Below are 21,890 nucleotides of genomic sequence, written 5' to 3' on the forward strand. Positions count from 1 at the left end.
GACATTCATAATTTTTTTTCTCTTTCGACCAAAGATGAGCATGCTTTGAAATGTATGATATGAGAGATCTTTCCAATTATTTGAATTAGTGCAATCTTGATTACGTGTTTATAGTCTTATACTTATAAATGAATGTGAATATATATGAACATGAGAAATATATAATTTTAATAAATGTGAGAAGTTGACTCACATATAAGTGGATAAATATATAAATGAGATTTGAAACAATTATTAGACATGTTTTTTGTTTGGTGGGATTGTTATTGTGGGAATAGTTACAAATATCAAGGTTACTAGTGGACACTGTGATATATAATTTTTATACAATTAACATGATTGATGATTAAAGGAAATAAGACTATTGTGCTTGTAAATATATTAGGAAAAAATAATTTGATATGTACAAGTCTAGGATTATTTGTATAAGATGAATTTTATTTAAAGTGTTAGGTAGATAAAATTCATAGATCTTTATCAATAATTTTGAATGTTTTTTTTTAATTTCACATAATCTTTTAAAATCTTAAAAATTCATAATATTTTTTCAAATCTTATGAATTTATATTTTGTAAGAGAAAAATGATTATACTCTAAAAGTATATAAAATTTTATACCATTATCTAATCACAACCAATATATATATAATGAAATTATTAACTTTTATAATAACTACTTTAAAAGTTATATCAATTATAATTGAATGATGATATAAAACTATTTTATATTATTAGTACATGAATATTAATTCATGACATTTCTTTTAGTCAATAATACTTAATTCGTTTTATTATAAATCAAATTTTCAGTACATGAAACTATATGATAAAAAATGAAAAGACTAGAACAAAACAGGACTACCTTTACTAATTCATGAGACATTCTATTAGGTTGCTTCTTTGATAAATCCTATATAAAAGGATGAGTTATATGCTAACAATGTTTTACATTCTCCAATAATATGACCAGCCTCAATTAGATCCTTCTTTTCACCCTTCAATCTATCAATGGTTCTTGCAATCCACCTGAAACATCACATCTTTCAAGTCTAGCAAAATCACCAGCTTTATAGCTTCTAGTAATCCCCAAGCTTCACCTTCCAAAACGTTAAAGTAAGGTATTTTTCAGCAAGTCATAGCTGCTACAAAATTACCTTGATCTCCTCGTGCACACAACGCTGCCAGAGTGCCAGTGCAGTTTCGATCCGAAAAAACTTGCATAATCATTACATTTAAAACCCCCGGCAGTTAATTCATGACATCACAAGGCAAATAATGCATTTTGTATTGGACAAATAAAATAAATTACTACCAGCGAAAGTTGAAAACTATTTATGCTTTAGTTTACTTTTATTTTTAATTATTAATATTTTACAAATTTCACATTTTATAATTATTTTTACACATTTTTTCATTTAAATTTTAAAATAATTAGATTTAATTTCTATGAGGTATGCTACATTTATAGTTTATCTATAAAACACTTCATCAAACAACAGATCACATTTACATCTTATATTAAATTAAGAAACCTTAAACTAAATTAATTAATTTATATTTATTCTTAATTATTTGTATAAATAGTGAAAAAAATTATATTTATAAGAGTGGTAGAAACATAATATTCTTTAAGATATTCTTTCAAACACACTCATATAAAATCAGAAATACGAAATTAGACCTATAAAAAAAGTATGGTTTATAGTTAATTTTAAATAATAGTAAAGTGTGTTAGATATGTTATTTATATTTTTTTATATGTATATAATTTTATACTTTATTTTTTTATCATATCGTATAATATTACATTTTAATTGTAAAATTACTATACAAATAACATTTCTGTAAAAAACATTTTAAAAAAGAATCAATACTAAGCGAAATTCTTTTTGGAGAGAGCTCTTTAGAATTTTAAATGAGTATATTATTGGTTAGTACGGATAGATTTGATGTCGCGTTCGCGTATACAAACGAGTATTTTTTTTATTTTTTTTTTGCGTGATTTTCTTTGAACTCCATTTTTTTATTGCTTGACTTTTCGATTATTTAATGAAACCTATGTACTTCCGGTATTGGTGCAAACTTTTTTCCCATAACTAATAATAACGATTTTAAATTATACTTTAATTTAAGAATCTCATAAAATATTGCAACCACAGCACCACAGGTTGTAACAAAAAAATACTATTTAATTAAAAAAGTATATTTTTAAAAATTAATTATGAATTATTATATGATTTTTTTTACATTCATACCACTTTTGTCACGACATCATATATATTAATTAATTATGAACTATTATTTGAAAAAAATATCAAATTTATAATAATAATTTTTAAAAATATAATTAAATGTTTGTATAAATAAAAATCATTATACTGATCATTTATTAAAATTAATCTCATTTTATGATATTTATTTTATATCAGAGAAGTAGACACTAAAACACCTATCCAGACTCACATAATGAAAATATGACCTAAAATGTATATAGCCAAATACCATTTTGGCCCTTATGATGTATATGGCCGAATAACCCTTCGACCTTGATTAGAGATGGTAACCCTGATTACTAGTAAACATTAGGTTAGAGTTACTTAAGCAAGGTTATAAAAGGTATCACCAAAATAGTAATTAGTGTACATAGGCCTAAAAATCCAAGGCTCAACAATGTTAATGAATAAAGGAAAGAAACACGAGGTAAAAATGATTGTTCATTTAAATATACTCTTGCTATTGAATATATGAAGTCTCACTTAAGCGTAACGAATCTTTTGAAGGTAAAATAAAAATAAAAAGACACATTCTACATTAGTGACGTCGCGGCAAAATATAAGTAACCAATTAAAACAATAAATTCTATGCTTTGGATAGAGTAAACCAAGCAGGTGTTTTCATAACCCATACGAACGTAAAAGTCAACTCGAGACCTCGCGAAGGAGGCGCGGTTTAAAGATAAAATAGTACAATTATTGACGATAAAATAATATGTAGAAATGAATGAGGGTATCAAGATCTGACTTGTGTGCCTATAAAAACCAATGCAAAACGCAACTTGATCATGAACATCTCCAGCCAAATTAAAAGAAGAGAAGTTAGATCGAGTATATAATATAAGTGCTAGCTAGCTAGCTGAAGCTATGTCTGGAGAAGCAGATCGAACGAGCATCGAGGAAGAGGTGGACACAGGAAAGGAGACTGCAGAGAAGAACCTGATGAAGCCGAAAGACCCAAAGGTACCATGGGCAAAGCTACGCCGCGTAGATTCTCTCAATTTAGAAGCTGGAAGAGTTTCTATGGTTGCACACGATCCCTACCAGGTAGGTACACTCCCTAGATGTTCATTTTTATACGTTAGTTAACTGTTCTATATATAATTATTCTACTTCTTAATCTTAATTATTAATTATAACAGATGGATTGGAGGACGACGCTGAGCTTAGCATTTCAAAGCATAGGGGTTGTATATGGTGATATTGGTACATCACCACTTTATGTGTATGCAAGCACTTTCACTAAAAAAATTAACAACACTGATGACATTCTTGGTGTCTTGTCTCTCATCATCTATTCCATTGTGCTCATACCTTTGCTTAAATATGTCTTCATCGTTTTGTGGGCCAACGACAACGGCAACGGTACGTTCTAAAAATTAACAAACTTCCCTTCTTCCACCTTTGGTTAGCTAGACGGCCTTCATGGTTTTTTTTTTTTTTTTTACCTTTTTAAAGTATAGTTTTTGTCTCTATTCATCTGTATGTTTCCATATTTATAATAATACTATTAACTAAATATTACTTTTTCAACTACTACCTTATTCCCATTTAAATGTCGTTTCACATGGAGGTATTTTTTTTAGTAATAAAAAGTTATGTTTTTATCAGTAATAAAAAGTTATGTTTTCATTTATTTAATTTGGCATTGTCCCACAATTCCTTTCTAAAATAAATCTGAAACAAAAATATTTGTTGTATCTAGTATCATATTTTTTTAACAAAAGAGTGCATTTTGAATTCTTAAATCATTTTTTTTTTGGGTAAAAATAAGATTTTGAGAGTTCTCCCCCTATATCTCAACCTTCAGTGTAGAGAATTCTTTAACAAGAATAGGTAATAGATAGTGAACATGTATTTTTTTGAGTTTAAGAATCTCTGTTAATGATGCTCTAAGGAATTTGTATAATATTTTTTTATGAAATACTAATACCTTATTACAAGATCTAATTAGCTATTAACTAATTATAATAAATTAAGAAAATTAGTTAATTTAGTTGAAAGATTTTTTTTTTCAAATTTATCTTTGTAAACAAAATTTACAAACATTAATAAATTATGTTTCTTTCGCTATAACTTCATTCTAAAATTGACTTTAATTAAGAATATTTTTCTTTAAAAGTAATTAATGTAAAATACATTTTAGAATGAACCTTGTAAAAAGGACAAAATCACATTTTTAATTTGAATCTTATAATAAGGATTAGAAGGATTAATTGTATTTCTTAATTTTGTGTTAAAACCTTAACAAAAGTTTGGTAGAAAAGTGTGAAAAGGAATGAATACACGAGGAATGTAAAGAGATGAAAAAGAGTTGAAACATAGTGAAAAGTAAGAGTATTTGGTTGAAATGAAATTGGGGTAAAAGAGAGTATAAAAGAGACGAAATATTAAAATTAAAGTAGTTAGATGAGTAATAATATAGGTTTAACTATTAATTTGATCTTCAAATTATTTTAAAAGATTTAATTTTTTTCCTTAAATTTTTAAAAATGTATCAATTTAGTTATTTTTAACGAATTCGGTTATAATTTTGAGGATCAAATTGAATATATTTTTAAAAACTTGAGTAACAAATTAAATCTTTTAAAATGAATAGATTAATGTATTTAAAAAAAATTGAGACCCAAATTAAATATTTTAAAAAACTTAGGAACCAAATTGAATTTTTAAAAACTTTGGAACTAAATTATATCTTTTAAAATAAATTAGGATCAAAGTGATAATTAAGCCAAACAAAAAATAACGAATAATGAATTTCTCATTTTGTCCCAACACAAAAAAATATTCGGGGGCCTGTTGTCCACTGAAAACCTTTCAACTAAATTAACTAATATGTTAACTGGGAATTGAGAAGTTAGCTGATAACGGGAAGCTAAAAAACTATTTTTATTAAATGATAAATATTTAGTAAACTAACTATAAAATCATTATTTATTTGAAAATAATAAACAAGAAATTTGATAAATTTATTAAAGATAAAAAATGAAAAAAAATATAAAAAAGTAGAAGCTTTTTGCTAGCATTTTAAGAGATGCTATCTCAAGTAATATTTCAAAAAATTATAGAAGTTAGTAAGAAAATATTAAAAAAGACTTATTTACCGAACAATTAAATAAATTTTTCAACTAATAAAAAAAGTTAAAAATTAACTGAAATATCTTGTCAAACATAAATAAAGTTAAAAGGTGAAAGCTAGTTAGTAGTTGAAAGTTAAAAAACTACTTATTAAATTATAGATGTTTGATAAAATTAGTTGTTAGAATAACCAAAAAATATAAAATAACAAAATAATAATAATAATACTATAATTTATTTAAAAAAAGTAACAAGAAAAATGAATAAATATATCTAGTGATATATTCACTTAAAAAAAGTTACTAATATAAATAGCTTGTATAACCAAAAATATATATGTAACCAATTTGGATATATTCACTTTTTTTACACTCAATTCCAAAATTAATGGCATTTATTTCTAGTATATTGTGTATGTTTTACAAAATAATAATAATAATACCACCACTAATAAGTTTTTGTATATATAGGTGGAGCAATTGCACTCTATTCGCTAATCTTTAGGCATATAAAGATGAGTTTGATTCCAAATCAACAACCAGAGGACAGGGAGCTTTCTAACTACAAACTTGAAACACCGTCTACTGAGTTTAAACGAGCCCAGAAACTAAAGCAGAAGCTTGAGGGCAGTCATGTTGCGCGGATTGTGCTTTTACTTTTAGCTATAATGGGAACTTCCATGGTCATAGGAGAAGGGATTCTTACGCCATCAATTTCAGGTTAATTAGTCATTTTATAGTTTCATTTTGTTTTTCAATTTTAAATAATTAATTATGAGTATGTGTCCCATGTTGCTATTTACTATATTTTATGGTATATTTGCTTTATAAATGTTGACATCAATTTAAATACTCCATAATTAAAGAAACAAAAAATAAATGATTAAAGGAATGACGTAAAACAAAAATTATTTGTAAAGCTGGCTTGACACTACTATATTGTTTAATAATGTGTGTTCAGTCCTTTCTGCGGTAAGTGGGATCAGTACATCTTTAGGTCAAGGTACGTAAATAAATGTCTTTGTTTCTTTAAAGTTTGTTACAAGTTGACACATGTCAATTTAATGTGTGCGCGTTTTTAAAATTTTTCTTTTCTCTAGATGCTGCTGTGGGGATCACTATAGCAATCTTGGCAGTCCTATTTTATGTGCAACGATTTGGTACAGATAAAGTGGGTTTCTCATTCGCTCCAATAATTTTGGTGTGGTTTTTATTCATCGGTGGGATTGGCCTTTACAATTTATTTAAATATGACATTGGCGTATTACGTGCTTTTAATCCAAAATATATATATGATTACTTCAAACGGAACGGCAAGGAAGGATGGTTATCGCTTGGTGGAGTCTTTTTGTGCATAACAGGTGACTAGCATCTATTCTAAATCTTCTTAATTAAATTGTATCAACCTTTAATTCTAACTAAGATACATATAATCTTAGGATCCCAGGCCATGTTTGCTGACTTGGGTCACTTTAATGTACGATCCATTCAAGTAAGTAATAAATTTATCCTCGTAAACGCAAATATATACTTTCAGTTTAGGGAATATATATGCTGAAAAAATTTATTATTTTTTTTATAAAAAAATTAATACTTTTTTTTTTGACAAAATTTAATGTTACGTTGTTCACATACATAATTTTATTTCACATTATTGTTATACATTATATATTTATAATTGCTGCACTCCGATTGGTTCTTATCCCACTTCATCATCGCTGCACTCCGATTGTTATAGGTGTTTTTTTTTTTTTGACAAAATTTAATGTTACGTTGTGGTCAATTCCTGAATAGAAATTGTTTCAAGTTGCAATATTGATTGTTTAGTTGCTCTTAAATTGATCATATATTATAATATGTGTTGCAGATTAGCTTTTCTTGCATTACATGTCCTGCAATAGTGGTTGCATACATTGGGCAAGCAGCATTTCTACGGAAGTTCCCTGAGAAAGTGGCTAATACCTTCTATGATAGTGTACCGGGTAAGTTGTTTAATTTTAAAGAGCAAGAAGATCATTAACGAGTGGAAGTTCATTTGATTACTGAGGCTCAATTAATAATGAAATGTTTTTTTCCCCTATATATATTAATTGTGAATAATAACATGCAGATCCCTTATATTGGCCAACATTTGTTGTGGCTTTTGCTGCTGCCATTATAGCCAGTCAGGCAATGATTTCAGGAGCATTCTCTATTATATCCCAGGCCATAAGTCTAGGTTGTTTCCCAAGAGTTAGGGTAGTGCACACTTCCGTTAAACATCAAGGTCAGGTGTATATTCCTGAGGTCAACTACATGTTCATGATTGCATGTATTGTGGTCTGTGCTGCCTTCAAGACCACAGAAAAGATTTGCCATGCATATGGTAATAATTTCTGTCTCTATCTATCTATAATCATTTATTACCAGTTTGAGGCTACAAAATTAGTAGTACTAGACTAGTGGTAACTCTAACTGACAAAAGCATGTATGCAGGGATGGCAGTTATTGGTGATATGATGATCACAACAACTCTAGCATCGCTTATAATGCTTGTTTTGTGGAAAAAGAGTCGGTGGCGCGTGGGTGTGTTCTTTTTGGGATTTGGCTTCATTGAGATTGTTTATTTCTCTTCTCAACTAACCAAGTTTACAGCAGGAGGGTATCTTCCAATTGTATCAGCTATGTTCTTGACGGCGGTGATGGGAATATGGCATTATGTGCACAAAGAAAGATACATGTTTGAACTGAAAAACAAGGTTTCAAGTGCGTATTTGAATGAAGTGGCCAACAACCCAGACGTAAGGCGAGTGCCCGGAATAGGACTTCTGTACGAATTGATACTTGGACACTCCAACATTCTATTTAACCATTAACACTTTTTCTTTTGTTTCTATCTTTCTGTTATTATCACATCAAATATGTATCTTTTTCTTTTCTTTCTCGTCCTAGGTGTAGATTATCATATGAGGTGTGCACGAAATATTTGACTAAACAAATAAGTGAATCACAAGTTCATAACATCTAGGTAATTTTGTGTGTATCCAAAATTGAGTCAAATCTCATGTTCTCAACTCAACTATTAATTGATTTATTGAATAGTAATTAAATAAGAGAAAGAATATGATAAATGATCTAGAGTTTGCCAATTTATTTAAACTTAAAAAAATAATTATAAAGATCATTTTTAAAAAAGAAACTACCTATTTTATTAAATAAACTACTTTTGTTTTAAACTACTTATTTTAAAAATTATTTATTTTATTAAATTAACTACTTTAAAAAGAAGCTAGTTGAACTTTTTGTTTTTATTCATTACATTTTTTAGTCCCAATAAATATGTCACTTTAAATTATTAGTTCTCTTTTGAATGATATTATCATGATGAGTGATATTTTTTATAATATTATTTTTTATTGACGTGATAATTGATTATGTCATCATTTAATAATATGACATGGTGATATTGATAACATTATTAATCACAATGATATGAACTAAAAAAACAAAAAAAAATTACAATAGTAAGATCTAAAATCAAACTTTAAAAGACTAAAGCTAAAAATTCTCTATTTTAAGGGACTAAATTGTTATTTAAACTATTTTAAAGTATATCTAGTTTTCATATTTTATTTAATTTTTAAAATACTTTTATGTTAATTAAATTAATTTTATATAACATTGTTTTCTATAAATGTACTCTTTTAATATATGAGATGATTTTTTGTTAAGCAAATTCTTTTTTGCTAAATAACTTCTTGTTTTAAAGAACTTTTAAATTTTAAAAAAATAAAAATTGACAAATAACTTTTACTTGATTCTATGTTTTTTTTTTTTTAACTTTAGAGTAGCTTACATGTGAAGACAAAAAAGTTGTGTGAAACATAGTCTTAATTTGAAATGAATTTAGAATGAACATCTTAAATCGTGAGAGACTTGCGCAACTTATAGATTAGTTCTTGAGGACGGTGTGACTATCATTCATCTCAAGCTATTTTATTTACAAATAATTAAGCAAGTTGAAGAACAAGTCAAGGTTTGTGATTTGGCCTATCTTAAACAACATAATCCACTAGTGATCATTTTGCTTGAGCCAAGTGGGACCAAAGGTAACGAATTAGTAGATAGTGGATTTTAAAAGTTGGATGAGAAGTGTTCACAATGTCAAACTTTGCAGTGCATATCAGTTATGTTTTTTACGATTAAGACATTAAGTATGACATGAGTTGCTCTGCATCCGCAGAAACAACCATGAAAAAAAGAAAAAAACAAGGGAAGGCGCCGGTAACAAAACAGAGATACTGCTGATCTGAGCCACTCATTTCTCGGTGCAAGATCACAGATAAACTCTATTAAAAAAATGAGCTCCATTTCACGCTTCCTCGTAATCGTTTCTATAGCCTTGGCTTCTTTATTGGATCTGAGGCAAAATAAATGTTAAGTTTGCAAATTTATTATCTTTGGAAGACTTTAGAATAACATGTGACAAAGACACAACAGAAGGTTACCTGACACGAAAAGAAAGAGCTGTTGAAAATTGAGGTGGATTTAAATCTCCAAAACAATATCTGCAAGAAGAAAAAAGATTTGCTCAGTGTTTGGCAACCTAAGAAGGGCTAATATGATATGAAGTTACATACATTCAGAATCAGTCTTGACCCATTTACAGCCATCATCATTTTCAGCTTCATCCTCCTTTGGCATCTTCCTGTCCTCGAGGCGCTTCTTGAGGGACAATGCCCGAGAAGAATGTTGGGAATTTATTTTCTTGTGAAGGATTGTCCTTAAAAGCTGTATACAATATTCATTGTATTAATTAGGCAGACGCAGACCCACATATACATACATCAAATTGACTGCATATATACCTTCTCCATTCTTGATTCTTGGAGCTGAAGGGTGTCTCTAAGGCTCGGTGCTGGAGCAAATCCACTTCTACAAACAAACATCTTCTTCAGCAAAAATGAAATCGATTTCTTCCCAATTGCTTTCTTGCTGTTGTTTGCACAAATCTCTTTGAATTTACCAAGTATGACACTAAGTGTCTTTTCAATATCTTCTTCTTCTTCCTCTTTTTCTCTTTCTTCTTCTTTTTCTTCATCTTTATCTTTATCTTCGGAATCACTGCCAAGTACATTACTGATTCTCCTATCAACCTCCAAGCTTGATGGACAATTGAGAAATCTGTCCAGAGGAAGCTCAGCAATTTCCTTTTCCACAATATTGGGTTTTTGTCTCAACAGCTTAGTTAACTCTTTTTTTAGTTTACCGATTTCTTCAGGAGTGAAGTCTGCTATTTCCTCTGACGAGGATGGATCCTCTCTAAGAATGTTCTTCTCTGTCTTTTCTTTTACTTCATTGTTATTTCCAAATGTACCAATTGCTAGTAAACCATCAGGCCAATCGCTTAATTCTTCTCGAGGCACTAGTTTTGCATCATCTATGCAGTTCCAAACAACCAAATGAACACATTTTTCAATTCTCACAACAAGATAAGGATGTTATCCTAGTCCTAGAGTTGAACAAATTCAGGAGAGAAAAAAAAAACCCTTTGCTCTGTTTTGGAGGCAAGCTAATTATAAATTATAACTTGCAGCAAGCTAATTTGTCAGAAAAAAGGGAGCTGCTTTATCAAATCAACATTTTAAAAAAAAAATTATATATATATATATATATATATGAAAATTAATTCCTGGGGGATATAAATAATTAGGATGATCAAACAATTCATGGCTAAGATAAAAAAATAGAGACATATTTAAATACGACAAGACATGATTTAAAGAGTGTTTTCATAGTGTAAAGTACAATTATAAATATTTATATAAAGAAAATAAATTGTATTTTTCATAATTAAAAACTATTAAAAAATCTTGATTGAAATAGAAAATATTAAATGAAAAACTAAGTATTTTCATATTTTAAGAACTTATAAGGTTCTAGATGTTTTCTTTTGTTAAGAGATATCAATTCTTTAAATAAATTTTAATACTTTGGGAGATTAATCTATTGCTCTTGATAGAGAGATATCTTGGGTTAAAAAATATATATTTCTTAGATAGTTAAAAATAATAAATTATTTTGAATTGAAAGATATTTAAACCTAAAAGCATGAATTAACAGAACCCATGAGATAAATCCAATGTTATTCCTAATTTTTTTTAATAATAATGCTTAAAAGCAAGTTACTAATGCTTAATAATGCTTAAATTAGGTTTTTAAAATCATCTGAAAATTGATAAAAATAAGTTAAATTAAACATACTTAAATAAAGTGTAATTCAACTCAATTTATTGTCATTTTTTGTTTCTTACATATAATCAAATATTTAATTATTATAGACATGATCTCGGATATTAAATATAAATACTTATTTTAGTGAAAGTTCATATATTAATTTATCACATTGTCAGACATCAACTCTTTCTATTAGACATAATTTCAATTGGTTCTCAAAAAAGAATTTTGTTCTATACTTTGAATGTTTAACTATTACATAATTCCTAATAATATAATATCGAGAAGTTCTAACTTAATTCATTTAATAAAATGTGTAAATTATTATAAATTTTATTGATATATTTTTTTATTCTTACAAATAAAAAAAATCATAAATATAATATTTGATTTGTATTTACTCGGTATGGGTCTCCGTAAGACTATATAGATAACAAAGCTTGCTCCTCTTCTTCTTTTTCATTTATATTTGTACAAAGATTATATATACATAGATATTTGCAAGCGTGTTTTCACTTATTTTCAAGTTAAAATAATTTAGCTAACTGTTAGCGGACGTTAATAAATCCTCTCTGTATATATCTGTGGGTGGGTATAATAAAAATAGAGAAAACATGTGAGATAAGATATATAGTTTATTTGATTGTAAAAAGAAATAATATTATAAAAATATTATACAGATTATTAAATGAAAATAATAGCTCTGATTAATTATATTATAAAACTTAATTATGATTATTATATTTTTAAGAGATTATGATTATTATATTAAACTCCTGCACTATGGGAAAGTTAATACGCTAATCTAAGAAGAAAATTTCAAAGGATAAGGAAAAATGATTATATATGTGGCAACTTAATTAGATCCTCAACATTCCACTGAAGTATAACACCTTTTCTATTTATAATTAGAATGGGATAATTTTTATTGTACCCTTTAATTTTAATAATTCTTATAAAGATATGCTTATAAAAAATAATAATTATATGTTACATTATATATGATGTCAACTATTTTATGTTCAAATAATTATAGTATTGGAGAGAAATATATGTAATCTATGGATCGTTATGATTTAGGATGTGCGATGAAAATATTAAATTTTCTAAGAGGAAGAAGATATACACATACAGAGTGCATTTGAAATATAAATAATTAAGATATCTTTGCTGGGTCCGTGCCTTTCTTAATAGATCTGATCGAACGTTCATGCAACCAAAGATGATTTAGTTTCTTCATGTTGAACACCGAAGAACAAAAAAGGTCAAAAACTAACATCTTACAAAAACAAGCTAAAACATGTGTGAACTAAAATTCTGAAATATATGTAACTTTTCTTCTTGAGGTACTTTAAAATTAATTAATACATAAATCATTCCCAAGTACGCATCTAAAAGTCTAAACTTTTACAATGACATGTAAAAGAATCCACCCCACTCCCCTTTTTATAACACAAGAATCTACTTATGATACAAGTAAAATAAGCATGCATACAAGAAAACATATATACGGTCGTCTCTCTGTCTTACTATATGTTTCTATTTCTTTCATCGTTTCCTTCAAAGACAGAAGCTCGATGGTGTGTGTTTCAGGCTACGAATATAAATATTCTTAGATCGTATTACTATTGGGCATGCTAGAAAAATCATGCATTAACTGAGGGAGAAAAAAAAAAGAGTAGAAAACTTACTAGTAGCTGTATATGTGTTTGGTTTTCTGATATCTTGTTTTCCACCAATTTTGTTTTGCATCCAGCTGAGGAACTGCAAATGACAAAAGCAAAAAAAAATCTGGCGGTATGAATAACGTGAACTAATGTAAGATAACACAGTGATTCCTCGATATGATCTCTCTTTGAGAGAGACAGAGAGGAAACTTACTTGCATTATGAGAGGCAGGGACTAATGAATGAATAAATGGGCTTAGAGACGCCTAGTGTGGAACGTACCAGCTACCAGCAAGTTAGGGAAAAAATATATATATAAGGTGATCTGGAGAAAAGGGGGTTGGAAGAGCCAGGGGTGAGGGAAGTGTAAAAAGGAGGAGTGTGAAATTCTCTGTGGTCAGATCTTGCATGGAAGCCAATGACTATGAGGACTGAGCTTTGGGACTAGAAAACTGAGATGGGAATTTGATGAATTTCATGGCCAAATTGACCGTAGTATGCAGATATGATCTATGATATCGCTTTTGGATCACGGACTAATTTACCACTTCTCTCCCTTTCCAATCTCCGTCTCTCCACTCTTTCCTCCTTACCTTCCCTTTCAGAGTATTTCTTTATATATATATTATTAAAAAATATAGCTATATATACATTATCTAATACATTTTATTATTAATTAAAATTTATGAAAAATGTATTAATATCATTTTTTATTACCATAAAAAAGCATTTCTTTATTACTCTCTATTATTTAATTTATACCCCTTACCCCCCTTCCCCCCACTCACACCTATAATATACTTTATAGTAGAACATAAAAGACATTCTCCTCCTACATTCTTATTACTTCGTAATTCATTCGACCTTTCATCCTTTATCAATAACACGTGGGTGAGAATATTTTTACGGGGTATGATTCTAAGTAGGAGTATTGTGTCATCTTTTTAACCATTAGATCACAAAAATGTCGATCTTGATAAGATTGGAGTGCTAAAGGGGGAACTAATCTCTATATAATCGTAATACTATATATCAGAGTCATGGCGGGAATTTCATTGAAGAGAGCATATAAATGTTTTAGCAAGCTTTTTTAATTTTCTAACTTGAAGGTTTATATATTCAATTTTAAATGAAAATTGAAAAGGAATGGCTACGGAAACATGTCAAATTGCAACACGAACACACAAAAAATTAAAGCTATAAATATGCATGATTCTTCTATTATATATAATCTTAATACTAATCTGATAGTATTAATTTGCTAACGTGGATATGCAAAAGGCATGTGGTCTTGGAACATTGAAGAGAGATGAGATAATGGAAGACTAAATACTAGCAAGTGTATTGATGAATTAAATAAATAAAATTGTGGCAGACAAATGATCTCATCTAATGTAAAAAGAGGTATGGGCAGAGGCAAGAGAAAATAAGGATGAAAGTGAGGGTCAATGGTGACTAGCAAGCAAGCATATATAAGTACGAGTATGTGCGACATTACACTCGCATGGGAATGTCGCTCACTTACCGGACCGATTCCTGGATTTCACCTGCTCCAATTATAAACTAGTGCTTTTTAGTACATGGACTCCCATAACTACAATTGCGAGAGCTTGGCTGTAATGTATAAAATTCAGGATTCCAAACATATATATGACCAACCACAAATGTGAAACTATCCTTGATGCCTTCACGCCCTTTTAGGCTTTAGCTAGCTAGATCGATGCAACTAGTTTTTTTTTGCTCATAGGAGCCTCTGGGCATTTTCTTCTGTCACATTAATTAAACAACTAAACCGACTACACTTTCGTAAAAACAAATTAAGGAAGGCACGTCAACGTCATAACGTTTCAGGCAAAGCTACAATACAACAACTAATTACAAACTAAGCAGCTACCCCGTGCCAGTGTTTTCCTAATGGGCAGAATAAAATACTCATTTTTTTTTACAAAATTAATTAGCAGTAATTATAAATTAAATAATGCCCACCAGTAGTTTGTAATAGTTAAAGTAAGAAATATCCAATAAAAAAACTAAACTAAAATAATATATATATATATATATATATATATATATATAATTCAAACTTTAAAACCCATTATATTATTTAGACAAAAAAAATTAAAAACACATTGGGACTTTTTTCTATCAAATGAGAAATTTCATTCACTTGATAAAAGAAAATCCCGAGCTATTCCCTGTAATATATTGAATGATTATACAATATTAATACGACTTTTTAACATATATTAGTTTCATATGTTGAATAAATTAAAAAGGAATATATAATATTTCTAGAAAATGTTAAACACACACTTAATTAATTTCTTTTTAACTCATTTTTTATTTCTCTTTCATCTCCCATCATATTACTTAAGCTTAATTCCATGTTTTATCACTCAATGATCTCATTTCCCAAATTTCATCCCCTATTTTTCTTTTTCACATTTTACTATCATGTTTTTAACTTCTACATATTTTAATACTCAATTTATTTTTCTGTGTATTTTATCGTGATATTGATAATAAAACAACTTTATTTTACTAAAAAAATATATGATAAATTACATCATTTTTAGAGACAGATCATCACTTCGTTATACAATTAAGATATTGGTTAAAAGGGAAAAAAAAATTAAAAAAAGCATAATGGTAATATGTGCAAAAAATAATTTGGATAATAAAATTTATAAAATATCATAATTGGGAACTAATTTTGAAAAATCAGTTTTTAGAAGGGTTTTGAAATTTGAATTTAAAAGTTGTAATTAATTACCATTGATGTGTAGCAACAGAACTCTTATTCAATTTGAAAAATCATGACCCTTCAAAATATAATTGTGTAATCGATGATTACTAGTAAAATTTTAGAATTTTTTTTTTGAAAAGACACATCTCTTCAAACCATTTTGAAAAGACACGAAGAACTTATATACATGTGTCTGATTTCGAAAAACAAGAGAGATATTCTAAAAAAATTAATTGTCAAATGCTCTCTCAATAACTCTTGGACAAACACTTGCAAATTTATTGAGAATTTATCGAGAAACTTCAAATTGTATTATCATCTCTAAAAGAGAGAAATTCCTCTAGGAACTTCAATTTATATCATCCACTCTAAAGGACAGAAATCTTTCTATTCATCTCAGAAAGTCAGTTGTAATCAAGAGACTAATTGTCTCACGGATTGTCTCTTGGAGAATCTTTGAACATAAGGGTGAGGGATCCCAAGGTGTGTTCAAAGTTTGTAAAAGATTTATAGAGATAATAGAAAATTTCAAGTGAATTGCTTGAGGATTAGACGTAGGCACGAAAAGTGGTCGAATCAGTCTAAATCAAGCTTGTATTTTTTTCTTCCCTTATCTCATTTATGTTATTGCAATTAATTTTATCTTGCATGATTGTTGCTTCTTCTTCATTATGAGTTTATCATTTAGAAGGGGATTAAAAGTTTGTTATTGAGAAATTTTAAAATTTAATTCACTTCTTTTTTAAATTATTGATGTCACTTGTCCAACAACCAACTTATTCATTAGTTCCTAAACAAATTTTATAAGTCTCAAACATATTTTAGTTATCCATATGATTTTATGAAATTTGAAACTAATCCTAATACTAATATAAAAGTAAGTGCTACTCCAAGTTTTAGCACGAATGATTAAAACCTTCGTTATATAATTGAGAATTTAAATCTTATAACAACGCACGTCTTTCATTGGCTTATTTTTTTTTAATGGGCCTTTCATTGGCTTAAAATAAGTTGTTTAGAATATAAAACTATAAAAGTCCTCGAGATGCCGGGAAGGGAGGAGTAAGTTAAAGAATCAATTTTGCCAATTGAGATATATAACTTTTTATTAGGCAAGCCATGTGGATACGGAATCAACTAGATGTATGGGGTTTGACAATCATACTTAGTAAAGGAAGTAACCTCAAACTTGCTATTTCTGGAAAGGTAGGCATTTGGCACCGCAAAAAACAGTAAGAGAGAGAAATCGTAGTAATCACTTTTTTTTAATGCTGTTTAAACTAAATCAAAAATATGTTTAAAATAAGTATTTTTCTAAGAAACAGATATTATTTGCTTTTAAAAATAAGAATAAAAATAATTTAAACAAATATAATAAAAAAAATTACTTATTTTATTAAAATAAAGTATTTTTTCAAAACAAATAAATTTACACAAACCAGCTCAAAGTCATAATAGTCACTTGTATCGTCCAAATGTGAACTTATGATAATTATATTTATTAAATCATTTTCACTTGCATATAGGTGCATAAAATATTGCCAAGCTACGGAGTAACAATAATATTATCTTGCGCAGGAAGTAAAGAGAAGAGCATTTTATTTATTTATTTTTATTTGTGAGGTGTTTGATATTCAAAAATTAGTTTACATTTTTGAATATTCCGAATTTTGTTGGTGAATTAGTTTTTGAAGATAAAATTATTCTATAGCTTGCTTTTCTAATTTTATAATACTGAAACATAAAATTTGACTAATAACTTAAAATGTTTAATTTTAGGTTGAACTATAATAAAAAAAAATTAATAAGAAACTTCTATTTTTTTTACTAGCTATTAAAACGAGCTAATGAAAACTTATATACTTGCCAACATTCATGATAAGTAAATAATAATTATAAAAGTAGTTATCATAAATATAAAAAAAAAACTATAAAAATGTACTTTTGTACTTGTCATCCGAAAACACAAAATTCTCTACCCCTAAATAAGGATAAAAATAAGTTAGGTCACTTCACAAGAATCTATGTCTTACTCTACATCATGTTTAGGTTAAGTGAGCCTTTTTTCAAAAAATAAATTAGGCCAATGTTTTTATTAAAATGTATTATTTAGTTAAAAATGTCAAACTGTAGATCATTTAAAAAAATCTTTTAGACCTAACAACTCAACCTATTTAAAAAATATAAATAAATAGTTATTATTATTATTATTATTATAATCTTATATTTATCTTTTTAAATGTTAAGCATATATGTTAATGTTGATCTATATATATATATAGAATCAGGCTAAAGCTTATAATTAAGTTTAACTCAGATAAATTTATGTCTTATTTAGAATTTCTATTGCAAAATATGTGTTAAATAAATTATTATGAATATCATATTAAACATTGAAAAATATATTTATATCATACAAACAAGTCAATTTTGATTCTTATAAAGTTTAATGACATGATTATTTTTACACATGTATTGGTATATATTAAATGATCACAAAGTAAACTCTTAAACAAAATTGTAGGACAAAATTATAAATAGGTTAGATCAGGCCTATAATAAAACCTTTGTCAACTGAAATGCCAAACTCTGGCCATGCAAACTTAATGAAGATCAAGCTCAAACCTAATAAAGTTTAATTCAACCTAGCCTATTTTTACCCAACCCTCCGAATAAGATTGTGATTGGCAATGCAGAAAGATTTTGCCTCTAGTTTTCATTACTTTGGTTGCAAAACAATATAAGAAACAAGGAATAGATGAAACAGTCACACTGCTATTATATTTTCTTCCTTGCGATTGGTTCCATTGGACTAATTACTAGGTAAGCGTAGATGCACGCACGCATTCACTAAAAAACTTCAAACCCGTGACTCGTGAATGTTTATCTAAATGATGTTTTAAAACAAGGAAGGGTCGTGAACCCGTGCCTAGCTATTTGGAGAAAATAAGGGGAAATCCATGAACCCGTGCCTATTTGGATGCGCTTGCACAAGTAGGAAGGAAGGGTCGAAGGAGTAACTAGAGTTAATTATCAATTTACGTTAATCGGGTTGTCCCATTACCAGGGATATATTCTTGTATTACACATACGACTGAAAATAAGACAGACTCTATTAGGAGTTACGATATGACTTACATAAGATCTTATCTGATTTAGCTTGTTTACTAAAAGGATTAAACTTAAGCGCTTTTAAAAAAATTATTTTCTATTTAAATAAAAAGATCATACCATAGATCTTAGAAAAACGATTTAATTTAATAGACTTGCCTATATATATAATAATAATATTATTATATATAATATATCATGTTATATTTATAAACACAAATATAAAAATTTAAAAGTATTAAGATAAATTATCTTTTTATATAACCAGTTGATAAAATATTTTTAATGACTATATACTAAATAAAAAGCATAGTTTGTGATTTGGAAAGTTATTAAACTCGGCTCAAACCAACTGGATCGACATGTTGATCTAGGAACTGGGCATCCAACCAATCTGAGTAATCTGTTGGATTGATTTCACGGATGATCCAGTACGACCATGTTTGACTCAATATGAACCAATGACTTAATGACTGGCGGGTCATGTAACTTTTTTTTTTCTTTTACAGTTGAACAATATTACTCATATTAGATCAGTCCTAGTTTATAGATTTGCTTGTATTTTTTTACCAAGCATAAATACATTTTGAAATTTGAGAAAATAAATTTTTTACCATTTTCAATCTTTCCTTGACTAATTAGAGTGTATTAGGGGGTGTTTGCTTTAGTTGTTTTCTGTTTTCTGTTTTCATTTTCACTGGAAATAAAAAATAGTGATAGAAATGTGTTTGTTTCGAATTCTGTTTTCATTTTTAGTAAAAATATTTTTTCAAATGAACCAAAAACTGAAAATAATAAAATCTCATTTTCAGTTGAAATCAAGAACCTTATTTTGGGTAGAATGAAAACGCAGTGACAAGGAATGTAATTTTAAGCAAATCTAAAAATACATTTCCTTTTGAAAACGCATTTTCAGTATTTTTATTTCTTGAAAATAAAAAATAAGAAGTCAAACCAAACATGTTTTCAGAATTCTAATCTTTTAAAAATAAAAGAAATGAAAACAGAAAACAAAAATGTAAAACAAACACACTCTTAGATTATTTTTGTCATTGTACAACAATAATAAATATTTTAAATTCTAACTTAAGGTTGTTTATATATATTGAATTCTAAAATTGCATGCTCAAAAATATTAAATTGGCTTAAATACATTTTTGTTTTACGCAACTTAATATTTTTTTCATTTTCATTCTTATAAATTTATTTTTTTTCGTTTTAGTCCTTGTAAAATATATTTATTTTAATTTTTGTCTTTAAAGTGTTTTAAATAACGCTTTGAACAGTGAAAAAATGTTATTTAAAATACTTTAAGAACAAAAAATAAAATAAATACATTTTACTAGGACTAAAATATTTTTTTACATGGATAAAAATAAAAAAAAATATTAATTTATAGGAATAAAAAATATATTTAAGCCTATTAAATTTATCAATTAAAAAAAATTGAACCAACATGCTTATCCAAACCATCACTGATCAATTTTTTTGGGCTAGGTGAAAAATCAATTTAAGTCAAATTAAACTCAAAACAAAATTTTTACAACTTAGTCAAACCTATGTAGGGTTGACCATAAGCCTAATCTAGAGAAGCGATGGTTCCACGGACCATATTAGAAGGGGCCAAAAAATTAAATAAGTTTATATAGTTGTGCAATGTTTTTTATATTATTTTATGACATATCACAAGTTTTTAAGTTTAAATATTTGAGAACCTAAATCAATTGTATAAGTTGAAGGAAAAATTAGTAAGAATGTCACACACATGATACAAGCATAGTTGTAAAACTTGATTCGGCTTGGCTAGTCGGACCGGTATAATTGAGATTCGATAGCCTAATCGGATCGGTTCAACTATTGGATCAATCACATCTGGAATGACTCGATCAAATTCGGCTAGTTAAATACCGAATCCCGGTTGGACTGGTCTGACCCATCCGGTTTTACAAAAAAAAAATGGACTACCTTTACAACGTTGTTTTGATGTCTCATTATTATCTATTGTTATTTTGAATTTTGAAGTATGGATGGACTTTTCTTACTTAAATAATATTAGTTATATACTTATATATATTAAATACATATATAATTTTGAATTTATATTAGGTCAAATCGGACCAATTATTGACCCACCGGTTGGATTACTGACCCACTACCTCGACCGGGTCAACATCATAAAATACCTATCAAATTCAAATATTATATAATAGTGAATGTTGGATTTTTAGGGGACAACATAAGAGAAAAGTGAGAATAACATAAATAAAAATACAAAAAAATATAGTATAAAATAAATATATACAAAAAAAAGATTAATATAAAATTTATTGAAGAAAAGATAAAAAAAATTGGTTAAAATGACTTGAATACATAAAAAAAGATAAAAAAAAAGCATCAGTTTAAAGAATCAATTGTGTGGACTTTATTTTTTTTAATCATGTCATTCGTACGAGCAATTAAATCTAATATTGCTCACCAATAACTTATTTGTGTGTGGGCTTTACTTTCGTTTCTCTATATATGACTTTGATTTATTGGCGTCATTGGAGTGGCAATTTTCCACCTACCAACTCTTCTTATTCAACGATGTGAAATAAACCATCCTCATTTATACTATGACACTTGCATTCAGATTTAAAAGGAATTGAGCAATATCTCCATGGTAAGATGAAAATGAAAAGTCAAAAGTTTTAAATGTTTTTTTTTTATCAGTAGTTTTAAAAAGTCTAAATTGTAGAACAAGGTTTCCGGCTAACATCTGTTTAATTCCACAACAATTCTATGGTCTCAACTAGTATAAC

At 27.8% G+C, this 21,890-nt stretch overlaps 2 protein-coding genes across 3 annotated transcripts; one reads left to right on the forward strand and one right to left on the reverse strand.

Moving 5' to 3' along the window:
* Positions 1 to 3,054: 3,054 nt before the first annotated feature.
* LOC114407868 (potassium transporter 5-like) lies at positions 3,055 to 8,407 on the forward strand. Of its 2 annotated transcripts, XM_028371144.1 has the most exons (9): positions 3,055 to 3,319; positions 3,415 to 3,637; positions 5,821 to 6,069; positions 6,311 to 6,352; positions 6,450 to 6,710; positions 6,789 to 6,841; positions 7,217 to 7,331; positions 7,460 to 7,714; positions 7,825 to 8,407. In XM_028371144.1, the coding sequence occupies exons 1-9, from the start codon at positions 3,140 to 3,142 to the stop codon at positions 8,202 to 8,204; spliced, it is 1,758 nt and encodes a 585-aa protein (XP_028226945.1). In that variant the 5' UTR covers positions 3,055 to 3,139; the 3' UTR covers positions 8,205 to 8,407. The 2 variants fall into 2 exon arrangements, with proteins under 2 accessions (XP_028226945.1, XP_028226946.1); XM_028371145.1 differs by lacking the exon at positions 6,311 to 6,352.
* A 1,027-nt stretch (positions 8,408 to 9,434) lies between these two features.
* LOC114405348 lies at positions 9,435 to 21,026 on the reverse strand. Its single transcript, XM_028367925.1, has 5 exons — positions 20,998 to 21,026; positions 10,197 to 10,809; positions 9,969 to 10,119; positions 9,837 to 9,896; positions 9,435 to 9,748 (listed from the first exon to the last, which is right to left on the reverse strand). Exons 1-4 carry the CDS (start codon positions 21,024 to 21,026, stop codon positions 9,877 to 9,879), a joined length of 813 nt encoding a protein of 270 aa, XP_028223726.1. The 3' UTR covers positions 9,435 to 9,748; positions 9,837 to 9,876.
* Positions 21,027 to 21,890: the final 864 nt, after the last annotated feature.

Source organism: Glycine soja, chromosome 3, assembly GCF_004193775.1.
Source record: "Glycine soja cultivar W05 chromosome 3, ASM419377v2, whole genome shotgun sequence".
NCBI lineage: Eukaryota > Viridiplantae > Streptophyta > Magnoliopsida > Fabales > Fabaceae > Glycine > Glycine soja.